General features: G+C 48.8%; 1 protein-coding gene and 1 long non-coding RNA gene across 2 annotated transcripts; one reads left to right on the plus strand and one right to left on the minus strand.

The window, feature by feature from the left end:
• The first annotated feature begins 523 nt into the window (after positions 1 to 523).
• On the plus strand, positions 524 to 5530 carry LOC146542502 (uncharacterized). Its single transcript, XR_014880188.1, has 2 exons — positions 524 to 1379; positions 5190 to 5530. It is a non-coding gene; the product is annotated as an uncharacterized LOC146542502 (long non-coding RNA).
• MAU2 (MAU2 sister chromatid cohesion factor) lies at positions 1541 to 16579 on the minus strand. Its single transcript, XM_010725006.3, has 19 exons — positions 16139 to 16579; positions 16047 to 16064; positions 15795 to 15860; positions 15186 to 15281; positions 14040 to 14134; positions 13505 to 13532; positions 12939 to 13094; positions 12652 to 12798; positions 12105 to 12195; positions 11692 to 11795; positions 10653 to 10730; positions 10148 to 10213; positions 9789 to 9872; positions 9378 to 9427; positions 9066 to 9143; positions 8517 to 8628; positions 7858 to 7948; positions 6359 to 6486; positions 1541 to 5258 (listed from the first exon to the last, which is right to left on the minus strand). Exons 1-19 carry the CDS (start codon positions 16562 to 16564, stop codon positions 5184 to 5186), a joined length of 1989 nt encoding a protein of 662 aa, XP_010723308.2. The 5' UTR covers positions 16565 to 16579; the 3' UTR covers positions 1541 to 5183.
• Positions 16580 to 16727: the final 148 nt, after the last annotated feature.

Genomic DNA, 16727 nt, shown 5'->3' on the forward strand with positions numbered 1-16727 from the left:
CGCCTTTCCCGCCCACCCCGGTTGCTAGGCAGATTTGGACAAACTTGAGGTTTCGCCCCGCCTCCTGTTCCTTTCGCCCCGCCCCCTCCGGCCCGGAGGCGGAGTGTTGGTTTTGGGATTTTTTTTTTGCAAGAGAAGTCTGACGGCTGCGCTGCCCAATGAGAAGTCGCGGCGGCCAATCCCTCCAGCCAATCGTGGCCACAGCCCGCCTTCGGCCGGCCCCACAATGCGAAGCCGCGAAGAATGAGGCGGGGCGATTTTATGATTGAAAGACATCCTGACCAATAGACTTCAAGCGACGCCGCGCGAGTGGACAACCGGCAGCCAATGCGCGGGGAAGGGGCGGGGCCGGGCCGCGAGGCGCGGGGTGGAGCCGCCCCCGAGGCCGGCTGAGGTGAGGCGCTGCCCGCGGGGCGGAGCCGCGCCGCCGCCCTTCTCCGCCCGCGCAGCGCCGCCTGGGGCCCGCGATAGGGCCGGCCGCCCCCGGCTCCCCGCCCTGCCCCGGCGGCGGGCCCCGGTGAGTCATCCCGCTTCCTCCCGCGATGTAGGTCGGGGTGCGCGGGCACCGCCGGGCTCTCCGCCACGCCTCCGGTTTTAACCCTTCCGCTCCGCGGCTCGGGGCCGCCCGGCTTCGGCCGCCGTCCGAGGGGCGCTTCGGGAGCCGCCGGGATCGCGCGGATCGGCCGCAGCGCCGCACCGAACGCCGCGCACCGGGCAGCGCCGGGATCGAACGAACGTTCGCAGTGAACGCAGCCTTCCGTATCTCTTTTGTTTGAAAACCCGAAGTTTTACGTTTTGCCATAAAATCGCTCCCTTCCCGCCCTCTCGCAGCCCCGTTCCTGCGGTCCGGAGCTGCAGGTGCTGCTGGGGCTGCCGGATCTCCCGAAGGAACGCTTCGTCTTCGTTCAGCGCCCGGACAGCCGGAGCTGAGATCTGAAATCTCCATCGGTGACTTTTCCCGAGGCAGTTTGGGTCAAAGGCTTCACGAAGCGAGCAGCTGGTTGGAACAAAAGCTGTTCGGTGCGATGTGCGGGGCTGGAGGAGCGGCTTTGGAAAGGGACCGGATGGCAAAAGGTCCGAAATGTTGCTTCAAAGTTTCACTGTAGACGGATCAGCTCAAAACTTCAGGCAGAAATGTGAAAATGCCTGCCTGAGCTGCTCCGGTTCTGGGCTAAAGAGGCAGAAAACGTTTTTAAATCAGATCCCTTTTATGAAGATCGAACTTGATATCCTTCCTGAGCGCACAACTGCTGGTTTAGACCAAATTAAGAAACAATCCCAGCTGTTCAAGCAGAAGCCTTGTTGTAACCCTGACATCTGCCAGCTTCCAGCAGTCCCTGCAGTTTCCTGCCCACATCAGCCGTCAGCGGTGTGCAGAGGTGAGCACTCAGGTCCCCCATCAGGTAATTCCGGTTCTCCTTCCAGGGCAGCAGCTCAGGTACAGCTGCAAGGCAGCCCAGGTCCTGGCAGGGCGATGGGAAGGGCCCTCTTTGGGCAGCACTGCCTGCAGATGGGCTGAAGGAATCAGTATTCCACCAACTGCTAGAAGAAAATTAAACTTTATTTAAAAATTCTTCTAATGTAGAAAATGAGAGGAAACAAAGGCAAAAATGCCCCCAGTTCCGTCTCATTACAGGAGTTACTGTATGTACAGCTTCAGAAAGGAGCACTGGCAGAAGGTACACATCCTACTTATGGAGCACTACAAACACTTAACAATACCTTGTACAAACCTGACGTAACATTGAAAGGTTCACTGCAGGAAACAATTAAATACAGTCGCTAAGACAGACAGTAGAAGAGCACAGACTGATGTTACTTCATCCCGAATCCTCCGCGTTCCAGGCAGCCTCAACCAGCCTCAATCAGTCCCCACTGCTTTGGTGAGAAACTGCTGCATCCCAAAGGATTGGGATCGCTCTGCCTGGCTTGGAGCTCAGCGACACAGAGGGGGAAAACAACCAAACCCTTTCTGTTGGAGTTCGACTTTTGGCAGACGTGGGAAGCTGAATAAAATCAAAGCAGTGAAGCAATGTGCTGCACCTATAGGCGGCGTCACAGCTGAAGGCCCTGCTCGTTTAGCAGTGTACGTTTTTGCACGTGTGGGACAACGGAGAAAGCTCATGAGTTTTCTTTCTCTGTTTTTAAATTCCCTATCCCCAAAATGAATTTGATTTCACATGCACGCAGGCCTTCCCGATACCCATTCTGTAGGAAATGGCAAACACTGTTCTTCAGACTGCATTCTCTATACATATATAAGTTTTTACACTATCTACAAAACAGTGATTAGATGTTTCTGTTTAAGTTCTTGCTACTCATTTAAAAATACCAGAGAAAAACTGTACAGTTTCCTAAATTACATCTTTAAAAGAATAATTTTTTTTTTTTTTTTTTTAGAAGTTCATAAAAGACTTCGTGTTTGCTTTTATAGAGAATTAAATGATCGGACAAGAAAGATTAGAAATACATCGTTCAAATGGAGTCAGACAGACCGAGCAATTAACAGAACGTTGTTTGTAAACTGTAAACTTCTGGTTTTCTGTTCAGCTTTACATCCGCATCCAAAAATTAGGAAGAACTTCAGTCTCGAGGTCCTTGTTTTAATCTCTGCTACATACAAAAGATACTGAAAAGCAAAAACTATTAAATAATTTAATATACAAGCGTAGTTAAAAAGCACTGTACATTGTAACAAATGTACACTTGAATTTCAGAGATAGAAAATCACCGAGCTATTTCCAAATTTACACGACTTTTGATAGTGTGTGATGGGGAAAGGCCGAGGGCAGCTCTGCGGGGCAGCACCTCAGCTCAACCTCTGCACCTGAGTTCCATTCTGCACGAAGCAAAGCACGGGCGAAGCCGTTGTGTCACAGACTGGGATCCCACCTCCTTCCTCCTGCCACGACAAATTCAGCCTCCGCACGCAGGCAGCGCTTCTGCTGAGAACCCGAGCGTGCTGACATCGGATGCGAGCAGGCGGCCGCTCCCTCCGGGCCTCCGTTCCCTCCTGAGAACATCAGCAGGGATTTGAGCTGTGAGCAGTTGGGTTGGCGATGAGGAGCCAGAAATCGCAGTCCTCAGCGACGCAGCTCCCCGAGGAAGGTGAGGGCAGGAGATGCGGCTCCTGTGTGGCACCAGGGGACCTTTTCTGCTGCAAAATCTCTTCTTGACTTCAGCCTGAACCACAGCTCTCTACAGTTGGGGTAATTTTTTAAATATTGCCTTATAGAAGCAGCACTTTTCTGGCCGACTTTTAAAGCCACTTATTGCAGTTGCCATGGGCGTCTATCGGGTAAGCAACAGCCTCAGACTGGGTGGCAGGGTGAAAACAAAGTTTGTATCATCTGAGTGGGACTAAAGCACGTGAGTGCTGACTTGCACAGCTGCAGCCGTTCCTCACACCTCACAGGAGCTGAACTTCAGGCAGCTGGCAGACAGGAACACTCCATCCCAACCAACAGCATGGTGAGCAGCAGCAGCTTCCATCTGCACGGACCCTCCCTGTGGCTGATATCTCCCTGCAGCTCACAAACCTCACAGCCTTCCTTCTTTTTGGAGTTCTTAGGGAATAAAACAGCCTTCAAAATAGCACTGAACTTCCTTCTGCAACCCCAATAATACTCTCCTTACAGCGATACTGAGGACGTGTTTTGCCTACTGGAGATTTGACAAAGCCTAAAACACACACGGCTTCTGCAGGAGCAACTGTCTGAAAGCAGGATCTGAATCTGCCCTGCATGTCCAGTAGGATGAGCATAAAACCCCACGGAGGGGATGAGGATGTGTCCCTTTTATGTCATTCAGTGGTTAAAACCAAAGGGTTTGAATTACAAAACGTGTCTGTGTTTGCTGTTGCTTGATAGGGGGAAGGGTTTTCCAAAAGGAGGACCAATAGAGGCAGGGTTCAGTCTTCCTTGAGGGGTCAAACACTTTCTCTCTGCAAAAAAGCACAGACCTACCAAAGGAACTCAGCTCACAGATTCCTTTCCCCTTCCCTTTTTCAACTGGGTGATAAATATGCAGAGCTACCAGGAGAGGAAAAAAAAACCAAACTACCTTTATTTGACCCTTGGAAGCCTGTAAGGTTACACTGCACTGCAGCAGCCTGGCTCCATGGGATTGACAACTTCTGTACCGTTTCCTACAGAAGCAATTTGGGCCATGCTTATCCTGCTTCAGGACAGCTGCAGAGGCACGGGGAGACCAAGGAGCTCAAAAAAGGGAGATAAAACAGAGAGGCTAACACAGAAATACTTTCTGGCTAAGTGCAACCCTCTTGCTTCTATGGGAACTGGCTTCAACCACCTCGCCGAGCTGAACCCTCACTGCAATCATTGGTAGAAATTGTTAAGGCACAGACACTGCCTTGCCTTGGTGAGGCTGCAGGATGCTAAAAGCTGGGCCAAAATGAGAAGAAATCTCCTCCTCTGGTACAAATCGCTACAAAACAGCAGAGATGGAGAGAGCTGCAGTTCTGGTTCTGCCTCACCAGCAGTGCAGGGACACGGAAGGGAGACCCTCGTGGGGACAGTGGTGGCACAGACTGTCACACACTGACAGCCCCAGGCTGTGGGATCTGCAACTCTGCTCACACACCCACATCCCACCGCCCTCAGCACTGCAAGGCGACTCGCAGAAGATGAGAACATCACCTCAGAAGCTAAATGTAGAACTTTAGGGCACCCTACAACCAGTCAGGATTGAATCCCGTTGTTCCCAGGAGTGGAAGGGCACAGAAGATATTAAAACTGGCATGCATTGTAACTCAGGGAAGGTTTGAGCATTTAGAATACAACTGGTATTCCAAACTGTGCAAGTCCTCTCAACTCTCTGTGACAAAAACCAAGTCTAACAGCTTAAGGAACGAGCGTCCTTTGGACTAAACCTTACTTCTCAGTAAGAGGAAAACAGATTAAAACCAGTAGGTATATACACTCTAGCTGTATATTCACACACGTTATGTAAAAGTAGCTCAAAATGCCCTTCTCACTTTGCAAGTCTATGAAATGTATGTTGTCTTTATGCAGTTTCCTACAAGGCCCTCGCTAGAAGAGGAATTTGCTGCCTTTTCTTTGAAGAAAAGATTTTGCAATGAGTTTTTCTCTCTTTTTTTTTTTTTTGGCTTTTGTTTTGTTTGTTTGTTTGTTTCTTATTAAACACACTGTCCTGATTGTTTTTCACAGGAGACTGGCCAGGCTGGTGGTGGGTCCGTTCTGTGCCTGGAACTGTACGGGAGGTGGTCCGTCTGTCCACTGCAAGATAACAAACAGCATGAAAATCCTCCAGCCACGACCTGGGAAGGGGAGGAGCAGCAGCAAGGCCAGAGGAAAGAGCTGCCCACACACACTGAGATCATTACTGATTTCATGACAAGCTGAGCAGCAGGCTTGACTCTGTCACACACATGGAGCAGGGGATCTGTGACTTGCACGAATGACAGACCTCAATTTAGATGCTTCTGAGCCCATTCTACACTGCAGTGCAGTGTTTCCGGAGTGAACAAAGCCTCTGGTTCTCACCCGTTTCATGCTTCCCTCTCAGATTTATCAAAATCTCCTGAACTAGGCAGATTTCGTGGTTTTTAATCCTCTTCCACCTCCACATTTTTAATCTAGCATGGATTACGCATAAGCCAGCAATGGCAACCAAAGTCAGCAGAGCCTGGAGCTCGGGGGGACAGGCTGTGGGCATCACCAACATGGGCTGCACGGCACACGTGGGTCTCACGATCCCTCTGCAGCCAAAGCAATCAGCTGCTTCCTGGCAAGCCTTTTTTTCCTCCCACAAAGGGAACGTTGGGAAAAGATGTCAGGTTTCCCTGCACCCGAAATTCACATTTGGCCATTATTTCGGCCTAAAAGAAAGGATCGTCTTTCACCCTTGCTGAATTCCAGCAAGGAATTCATACCTCAATTCTCTCATAAGAGAGCACTTTGGTATTATTAAACAATGTTAAAAGTGAGAAGTCCATAACAGGAACCCCTTGAGGTAGCAGCTATACAGACATCAAACGTCATTAACTGGACATTCAGATTTATAGATAAGGTGAAAACCCCCAAATACTAAAATTATATCAATAGAATCCATTCTTATAGCAGTACTCAAAGCATTCCCCAGAAGAAGGGGATCTAAACATTAAAATGAAACCTGAGTATACATTAATTTTCTTTCAAAAGTAACAGCTGTCACCAAAACGAAGTGGCTACCTGCTACAAAAGGCATTAAAAGAAAGTTCTGGAGTGCCAATAAAACCACTGTAGGAAACGAAGACCTCAAAGGGATACCAAAGGAAAGCAAAGCATGTTGTCCTGCCTTCAAGAGCGCTCATAACCAGAAGGTGAAGATTGCTTACCGTGATTAAATTGTGTTCTGGAAGACTGCATGCTTCAATGTGGTCCTGGAGGAGCTGCTGTGAGAAGTTCTGATGCATCTGTGCTGCCTCGTGTGCATCCATTGCATTTCCACAGGCTTTGTTCAGGTCTGAAAGACAAGAGCTTCATTTGCTCACTGAGAACCACTGTTCATACTTTCATCTGACATGATTCTTCCCTTACAGTAAGGGATGAATGATTTAAACTGCCCACACATCAAGGCCACCCCACTCAGAACAGGCAGGGCCACGTGAAGAACCCGAAGCCCCTCCTCACTCCAACAGGCCTGGCAGCACACACTGCAGGATTTGATGTCAGTTCAGCTTCCAATCATTAAAATAACACGATGCTAATTGGACAAGGAGGAAAGCACCTCCTCACCCAGCAGAGCCCTGTGCTGCAGGCACTCACTCTATGATGTGGCACCATCTAGTGGGAACCAGGGCTCACCAGTCTGTCACCACGCTTTGGCAGCACACAGCAGCAGTTGAGTTATTTTCCCCCCCTTTGTTCCCCTTTGCTTTCAGGCCCTCACAGCCTGCTGCTCTGCCCATCCCCAACGCAGATCCTACTGCCTTGTTTCCTGTGAGGTTTGCTCAGCCGGATTGCAGACTGGTAACACACCAAGCGTTGCAATGTCAGCTAACAGGGATCAGCAGCATAGAGGTGAGGGCTGAGAGACACAGCTCCTGTTGGTGAACAAGTGCTGGCATTCCACTGCTCCTGATGGAGCACCTCTTCTTCAAAAGAGAACCCATCAGTTCCACGGGAAAGCTCTTAGAGAAACCAAAGCAGAATGGGAATGGTGCCTCCGTGACAGGAGCAGCAACGGCTAAACAAGGGGCAGCCTTTCATCTACAGCAGACTCATCATTATTACTGGCATGTTTTTATGTCAGCCACCACTTGGAAACGAATGAGAGAAGTTATTTCAATGGCCTAAAAGCAGTTTTGCAGCAAAGGCAGTAGCAAAGCAGAACGTAAGCCTGGCCCGGTGTTTGGTTTACAGCACCATGCTTACAGCAAACACGACAGCTTAACAGAAACTGAAAGTGTGGGGTGAGTTCTTGAAAAAGGGGCAGAGTTACTGCTTTATTTTCTGGTGAAAGCAAATCAATTGCAGCATTAACGCTGACAGTCTGCCAAGAAGCCAGTCAATATTTGAACAAAGCATCCTGGGGCCCATGTAAGTCAGATTAAACAATATTTATGTATGAGTGATACAGCAGTCTCCTGTATTTATTAAGGCCCCCACGTAGAAGCAAAGCTTAATAAAATGTTTACTCCAGCGAGAGCTGCAGTCAGAGCAAAGCCCTGCAACAACAGCACGGATGCTGCATGGCTGTGACCTGGAGCCCTTCCCATGCAGTCACAGCATTCTGCACAGCCAGGCACTCAGTCTGCACGATGAGCATCCCCATACTGACCCCAGTGAGCAGCAATGGTTCTTTGCCACTTTTAAGCACGTTTTCCTCACTTACCTCTCAGCAGAGCTGAAGACCACAGCTGCACAGACATATCTGGGATCTTGCTTGCAAGCTGCATGGCTGGCACTACCATATTATTACTTTCCTGGTGAAGAGTAGACATCAACATCAAAGATGTATTTTTTTCCCCTTGCAAATATGTAATATATCGAAAAGATGCTGAATATGAGACAGAAATTTTGCCTAATTTAATTGCCAGCTAGCAAGCTGAAATGCTTAATGGGACAATAACCCAAACATATCATCTAAAGCTGTCTGGAATTTTGCTGTGTCCTAGGAATTATGGTGTCTGTACTGTGCAAGATAATAGAAATATTTCACACATTCTGGCATATGATGAGAATTCAGAAGAGCTCGCATCCACAATTCCTTCCAAACAATCCCACTGCATGACGTTACTCGTCCTTAATTCTGCTCTTTTGTTTCCCCTGAGTGATTTCAGGCATTGCAGAAACACATCTCTACAACAGGACTCAAACTCTACTGCTCTGTTAGAGTGTTGCTCAGTGTGCACAAATGGTGCAGTGCCCTGCCAGCTCTCAGTGGGGCTCCTCCATACAAACACTCCTAAACACAACTTGAGGAAACGCCCCAATTTGCTCTGGCAAATCAACAGTCAAACACACGCTAGCAGCAGACACATGAAGGCTTACCCTGTGATTCCCTAACACGTAGAATATATGGCCCAGGAGCACCAGGGAACATGCTGTTAATCGATTCAAATCTTCTGCATTTGACATTTTCAGCGTCTCTCGCAAAAACCTCCTGCCAACACAGAGCACAACGCGAAGCATTTAACCAAAATCTGCTTTCCCTGATGTTTTTAAGAAATGTCATTAAGAACCCAACGAATCCCATCAGCAAATACGAGCACCCAGGAATAAACGCGTGCCGCAGGTGATTTTAAAGCACAAAACGCTTCATTCCCAAACCTCACCTCTCATTTAACAAGGAGGATTTTAACACATCCCCCCTTTGAAAAGCCTTTCCTTCAGATGGGCCTCTGCAGAACGCTACGCAAGTGTTACTCAGAGCAAAAGAAATGTAAAACAGTCTTTGCCTCAAGCGAAACAGAAGGTTGGCTAAACCCACAGGGAACCCAGGAGGTTGGAAAGCAAAGCCTCTGAGTTTTCATGCTGAGCTTAAATCCTGAGCTGGTTTTTCCTTCTCCCCACCTTCCAGGTGCAGCGCTTTGTACTCACTTTGCCTCGTTGTATCTTCCTTGGAAGAAGGAGAACAGACCTCGGATATAGAAAGCTGCTGCTCGAAGGCAGTGGGAGCTACAAACAAAGCAGAATGTTGACATTGAGGGACTGCAGTGACAAACAGCAGAGGCACATGGTGAGGGATGTCCCCCATAACCAAACCTCTGCACAAAACATTACGTTTAACACACAGTCAGAGCTTCTACCTTGAAAAGAAGAGGATTATTCTGTTTTCTCTGAATAAAGCCTGACACAAAACCAGTATTACCATCATCAGTGCAACGTCAGCACAGTTTCTGGAACTCTCACCTCACAGGAAAATTGTGGTCTGGATTTATCCTTTCCAACAAGCTGTAAAGCTACAAAGTGAGAGGGGAAAAAAGATAATCAGTGCTTCTGCCATACACAGCTGATGGTACAGAAAACAAGGATCTGACACAAGGTGCACATCACATCAAAACATTCAAGTCGCTGCAAACACACAGAAAATGTCCATTCTGGTCCTAGAATCGAGTTTTATACAAAAGGTGACCTTTGAAACTTCATAAAAGTTGCTATAAACTGTTAATGCTTCCTCAGAAAATCCTTAGCAGTCATTTAACTGAACTGCTCCAGATCCAAATGCTGTCTCAGATTCGTTAATTAGTCCAAACCAGTGATGAACCACGCAAAAAAGGGCAACTGTAGCAGAGCTGCAGGCAGGGTGCAGTGAGTGCTCACCTCCTGGTGCCGGTTGCCTTCCCTGATGTACACACTGGCCAGGTTTGTCACAATGAATGCCCACAGCTCCTGGTGTGTAGTGAGCTAAAACAAAGCACACCGACAGCACAAGTCAAAATACTTCAGCACCCAACCCAGAATTAGTTCAACCCATCTTTAATCTACACAAAAAGAAAGAAACTGCTCAGATTTGATGTCTGTTTTTATGCTACAAATTCTCCTGACCCGAACTCTGTTCAGCAGAGGAAAATCTGAACTAATGCAACTAATACAGACAAGTCTTTAGACTTTCAGCCTCACCCATCTGGTGTCCCACACAACCACAAGCCCAGCGAATACTGTGAGAAGAAAAACCTTACCCTCAGTGCTGTAGTAAACTGTGCTTCTGCATTGTCCATGCAATTAACAGAAATGCAGTAGAGCCCCTGTAGAAGACACGATGTTGGTAAGGTAACAGCACGTTGTTCCAAGCCCAGAATGCCAAGAAGGCAAGCATGCACAGGAATCAGCACATTTGGCTGAAAAAAAGGCTCTTAATTTCTTACAACTTTCAAATAGCAATGCTACTTATATTTGTCCTCAGGCCCAGTTCCCACAGCACGGTCTCAAAAAAGCACAGTGCATATCCTGTGTATTTACACTGTGTACCAGTTGTCGTGGCACAGGACACTTTAAAAGGGGATTTTAGATTCTGACAGCAGAGCTGGCTGTGAGTCCCCACAGCAGGACAGGCAAACAGCAAAGTAAACCCCATTGCTCAGCAGGAAATTCTGCTGTCTGCATCACTGTGACCTCATCAGTGGTGACTGTTCAACGCAGAGTCCTCAAAGAGTCCCAAGTTTACCTCTCATCACAGACACTTACTAACAGAGTGTGCAGCTGGGCAGCGTGATTAGAAAACAGCCTGGGAGACTGCTGGCAGAGCTGGCAGACTTGTGAGATCTGTTAGGAAAAAAAAAAAAACAATCTATTTCAGATGTTTTCCTCTGTTTTGATGTATGCCCTCTATCCACCTCACTGCACCACACGCAGCACTCAGTAAGTGACCACTTCCAGGACCCAGTGCTGCTCTTCAGTGATGGCAGAGCCAGCTGTGCTTGGGCTGAGGATGTGCTGCTCTGTGCATGCTCCTCCCACACTCACACACACACAGGAACTGGTTTGGAATGATCTGCTTTGCTGCAGCTCTGCCATATGGTGGCACCACCTGCAAACAAATACCAGATCTGCTGGGAAATGCTCAGATTCTGTGCTGACCCACAACAAAAAAGCTGGAATCAAACTCTTCCAAAGGGAATGTGCCTGTGAGGAGCAGCGAGAGCTCAGCACTACTCTTTTAGCTGATTTTCCCCCAGACACATTCACGTGAAGGCTGACAACAGAGGCTGAGATGATGCAGCAGTGTATCCTATATGTAAGGGGCAGACAGGAATTAAAAATGCTTGGGAGAACAGAAAAAAAGTGCCGTGTACTCTTGCATTAGAGAACTCTGTCCCCCTCCTTTTTTCTCCCTGAATTATTTAAGAGGAAGAAAGGACAGAAAGTCGGAGAGCCTTAAAGACAGAGAAGAATAAGGACAGGAACATTATGAGGAAGTGAAAGGGGAAGAGTTAAGAGCTGCCCTCAGCCATGAATGGAGGGAAAAGACACCAGACCAGGAAGAAGGGACCACTTCCTGCCACTGCTCAGTACCTGTCAACCCCACCAGCAACTCCAAAGTGTTGGTAAATGAAACAAATTAAGAGGTGGTTAATTCCCAAGTGCCATCAGGTCTGACGGCGTTTGTTAGCTTAGCACTGCTGGAACCCCCATCTGAGCCCAAGAATCCTTCCTGAAACACAATTTTACAAGTTATTACTGCACACATCCCCAGCTAAGGAAATGGTTGAAGCCCTGTGTTTACCTCCTGCAACGCTGTGGCTTTGTGTCCTGTGACAAGCCGACACATGATAATGTGTTCCAACAAAATAACTTGGAAAGATGACAAGATAGGACTGCAGTCCAACACTGAAGAGGGAACAAAGGGAATCTGGTAAGTTTAGTTAAGGCAATATGAACACCCACGGCACACAGACCCTCCTGCACCCAGCCAGCTTCCTAGTGCAGGTGGCTCAGCAAGAGCTTTTTGTGCAAATTCAAATTTCTGCATTCAGAAAATCAAAGTAACCAACCCAGCACAGTTCTTAGATGCAGCAGGAACAGACAGAAAGGCCGTCCCAGTGAGCTGGAAAAGTCCATTGGTTTCTTTTTAAATTTAAATTAGCAACAAGTAATGGAATCTCGCAGCATCAGCCAAATTCTCATCCTTATACTTACTTTTTAGCTTCTCTAGCTGCATGAGTGCTTTGTCTGTGTACTTCTGAGCCTTCTCCAGGTATCCTGCTTGCATGGAATGCATCACTGTCACCTGCCAGAGGACACAGGAAAGATTACAAAACATCTCCTTTGCAGAGGAAAGGTCTGAGCATTCACACAACGCTCAGGCACTCATCATTTTAAGCTAAGGTTTTATATCAATTAAGAACAGAATCACATGTAAGAAGTGGGGCAATCATTTCAGGAACGCGAATTCAAGATCGCTCTTCTGTTGATAAAAATAAGCCAACATAGAATCAAACCTCCCCCTAGAATTATCTGGCTTATTAACGAAGCTTTATTCCAGTTCCCAGATTTCTCACACAGTCTTTTCAAACACTGACGTCACTGCAAGCAATTTTCTCACAGATGCTGTGTCAGAATCAAACTGTCAGCACAATGTAAAGCAGCATGTGGTTTGCAGAATCAATCACTGCTGGTTTTCGACCGCTTTTAAGCAATTCCTCATTAGTCAGCAATATGCACTAAGTAAAAAAGAGCTGCTCACCAAGTAGACAAGCACACACATGTGTTCCTTGGGCAGCCAGTGAAAGAGATCCGCAGGGTTGCTGGGCAGAATCTCATCATCATGTAGCGTGGAGATGGTCTGAATGCACTGCTGAAGCTGCTTCAGGCACGGCTTCACACTCTTCACCTGCACAAGATGATGCACTTCAGCCACAGCGCCGCATCCCAGTCACCTGGACACTCACTCAGCTGAGAAAACTTGCCAAGCAACAAATAATCCACACTCATGAACTCAAGTTAGGCCCAGCTCTTGCAGTCTGCACGCACCTGCCCGGCATCCAGGTAATGTGTGACCTGCAGGACTAAGAAGAACACACGCAACGACTCCTTCTGGATGGGGTTTCCTTGCCAATTTTCAACTATCTGCCCACACAGGGTAAGGAGAGGGTGCACCTCCTGCAGCTTCCGTTCCATCAGAAGGAGCTGTAATTCAAGATACAAATCAATTTTGTGCCTGGCAGTTCAGATGCTCAAAGACCAAAGTTACGCTGATCCATTATTTCAAATAAAACTAGACCCAAAGGCCTCTATTTGCAAAAGCAGCAACCTTGGAACAGTTGTTTCATCCTTAATTCCAAGGGTTCCGATGACAATTCACAGTTAAAAACCACATATTTGTCATCATTTAGAACAGGAAGCAGAGGAACCCATTCACAAGAATGCCACAAGAAGACTTGAGGTTTATTCTGGGCCCATTTAATTCTGTGCTCACATGAACAGAATATACAGAGCATGGATAATACCTTAAAATAACCAACTGATGTTCAGATAAGTTGCATTCTCCTCTAGCTTGCACCACACTAGTTAAAAATTTAGAAGTGCATCCAACTCACCATTCCCTTGCTTAGCAGAAACAGTGCTCTGAAATGAAACAAAATAAGGTCATAATCCAAAGGAAACACAAAATACCCCCCCACCCCCTATAAATGCACATTTAAAAGCTAGATGGTGAGGTCCGATCCCAGCACCAGGAACCACAAACCCAACCTCTCAGCTTTGTGCCCAAGCCTCAGACCATCCCAGCTGCAATAGCTGCTAAGGTCAAAGCAAGGCTAACGGAAAATCTTTTGCTGATAAAGACAATAAACAAAGTTCAGTATGGAAAACAACAACAACAAAAAGCCAGATGTCTTAGCAGACACCATTGATTTTTCACAGGAAAAATTAAAGAGCTGAACAAACTCTCAGATCTAAGAGAGCACTCAGAAATATTGGTTTGCCTGTAAAACCCAGGTGGCAATCAGAGGCCACATCTCTAATTTACTTACAGATAGAGCAGAAGAGGAGAACTTAGTAGAAATGTCCAAATAAGAGCAACCCAAAATATTATTTGAGAGAAGGAAAAAAGCAAAGCTGTGTGGAACTCACCTGGTATACTCTGACCCCACCACCCGGGCATACTCTGCTCCCACTCCCAAAAGGTCACATGCAGATACCAGATCTTTTTCAAGAGTATGTAGTTGCTGAAATGAAAAAAGGCCAAAAAAAAGGTCAGTGTTCCTTAATGAGTCTAATAATCCCTTTTTTTTTTTTCTTTCTTTTTAATGTAATTACTTCTGTGTTTTACACGTGATAACTGCTAAACTGACACATTAATTACTTTGTCTCGTTCTGGACTCATTTTCCAGGAGCACTTTGCATTCTCCAGAAAAAGCCTGTAACATTTCAGAAGGAATTTCTCAGCCAGGTTTCATACCCCAAAGTTGTTATAATTTACTGAGAGTACGTGCAGAGCAGACAGGATCAATTCAGACATAACCAACCTCAGACAGTTACATGAGGAGTGCTCCCCAGCAGGAGGAGCAGAGGAATTCTGCAATGCATGATTCAGGTGATGAGGAAAGGATGGCACAGCCTGCAGAGCACCCCTCCCTCCCTCCAATCTCCCAAATTTCAGATGTTTTCCAGACTCAGGTAGAGCCACACAAGTGCAGAAGAACACGCACCGAGGCAGTGAGACACACAGACCCTTGTGGTCAAGCAAAAGCCAGAAAGGAAATACCACACAGAAAAGAAATCAGCAAAGAATGTCAAGCTCCAAGAAAGGATCCTATTCAGTGGGAGGCACCGAGAAAAAAACATTTAAGCTTCTTGTGAGTACTCAGGCATTAACTCATTGCAAAGCAAACATTTGTCCTCTAATCGATAGGAAAGGCTCTGCACAGTTCACTGTTCCCAAACTACATAAAGGAGCTCAGCAGTTCCTTTTCAAGGAAGTTGGTCTGCTTGTTTAAGGAAGGGGAGAAACCCAAGTACAGGTGACTTAAGACAGTCAAAGAGAAACTTACTAGCCAGCCCTCTTCAACAGAGTACCTCAAAAGAGCAATAAAGTCCCTCAAATCTGTCTCTCCACTGATACTGATGACTGGAAAAAATAAAGAACCGTAACATCTGTGTTATGTGAAGGACCTCACAAAGAGGTGTCCAAGATCTTTCACGTAACACAGTTTTCCAGCCATTTTTACAGCCACGGTGCTACACGGTACTCCCAATTAGCAACAGAACGTCACTCACTGCAAGTTGGAAAAGCAGCCTACAGTGCCAGTATGGAGTCTGCTGTGAGATCTGGATGGCCTTGCGTAACAGAGGCTTCGCTGTGTCCACCGAGTTCTGAAACAGAAACACACACCCAAGTCAAAACAAGAGCCAGGTCCTGAGCACTGTCTGACCTTCTGAACAAGATGCGTTCCGTGCTGATCCTCAACCAAAGCCTCACAAGTCAGGAAATTTAAAATAGGAAAAGCAACCCAGGTAAGCTTTTAACATGCAAGACCACACAACAGTAAGTCTGCTCAAAGGCATCAGCTATTTAGCTTCTTTGATGACTGTTCCAATATTCCCAGCACTGTCTCCGGCCCTCTGAGCACCTCGTGTCACAAAGGATCCACGGCTTTCCAGAGCTGAGGGCACAGAAGCCGATGCAGTATTCCAGGTGGGGCCACACGAGGGCAGAGCAGAGGGGCACAACAACCCCTCCCTCGTCCCGCTGCCACTTCTCCATCGATCGGGCCAGGATACAGCCGGCAAACCCCTTCGATAACAGCCGCACCCCGCACGGAGAGCAAAGCCAGCAGCGGCAGCAGACGGAGCCCCGTGGGCCTCCAGCAGCATCGCAGCACTCACCTCCTGGCAGTACAGCTCGGACAGCAGGCTGGCTGCCTCGAACTTCACGTCCTCAAACTGCGGGATCTGACAACACCCGAGTTAAGTAAAAACTCAAAGCGGCACCGCCGCGGCACCCCCGATCCTTACTGTAACGCACGCCTTAAGAAAGCAGCCCGCAGCCGCACGGGGACGTTAAAGAACTCGGGACTCGCTCCCCGTCCCAGCGCCGGGCCTCAGCTGGGACGACTTCGGGCGGGCACCAAAGGATACCTGCTGCGAGATCAGCCACTGCAAGAGAACACGGCGGTCAGCTCAGCGCCCAGCGCCCCGCAGCGCCCCGCCCCCCGCGCCCCCCCGCTCACCGCTTTCTCCAGGTGCCCCCGGGCCTGCTCCCCGTTCCGGGTGTGGTGGTAGAGCACGGAGCCGAGCTGGAGGTGCGTGCGGGCCTCCATGCGGGCCGGGGGCTTGCGGGGCAGCACGGCCTGCAGGCAGTGCACGCACAGCCGGACCTTGGGCGGGCTGGAGGTGCGGAAGTGCTCGGCCAGGCCCAGCAGCGCCAGGTACCACGACTCCCCCCCGCCCCCGGCCGCACCGCCGCCCGACCCCGACCCCGGGCCGGGCCCGGCTCCCCCCGCGCCGCCTCCTCCTCCTCCGCCCGCGCCCCCTCCGCCGCCACCCGCCTCCCCGGAGCCCGCGGCGCCGCCTGCCGCCGGCTGGGGCTGCTGCTGTGGAGGCGGCTGCTGCTGAGGGGCCGCTCCGCCCGCCGCGCCCGCCGCCACCGCCGCCATCTCAGGGCCGCCGCGACAACACGGGCGGGGGGGGGGGAGGAAGGGGCGGGCCGGGGGGGCGGGAGCGGCGCGCGCGGGGGGCGACGGGAACTGCAGTCCGCCGAGGGCGGGGCGGAAGTGACGTAAAGCGAGTGGCGGAAACGGCGCCGCGCGAGGGTTTGTG

This window comes from Meleagris gallopavo, chromosome 30 (assembly GCF_905368555.1).
Source record: "Meleagris gallopavo chromosome 30, MGAL_WU_HG_1.1, whole genome shotgun sequence".
In the NCBI taxonomy this organism is placed as follows: Eukaryota; Metazoa; Chordata; class Aves; order Galliformes; family Phasianidae; genus Meleagris; species Meleagris gallopavo.

Coding starts and splice junctions, on each gene's coding strand:
- MAU2 (XM_010725006.3), bottom strand. CDS start 16,564: ATGGCGGCGGTGGCGGCGGGCGCGGCGGGCGGAGCGGCCCCTCAGCAG. Junction 8,629..9,065: donor GGAAGATACAACGAGGCAAA/GTGAGTACAAAG, acceptor CTGTGTTGGCAG/GAGGTTTTTGCGAGAGACGC. Junction 5,259..6,358: donor CAGAACACAATTTAATCACG/GTAAGCAATCTT, acceptor GTTATCTTGCAG/TGGACAGACGGACCACCTCC.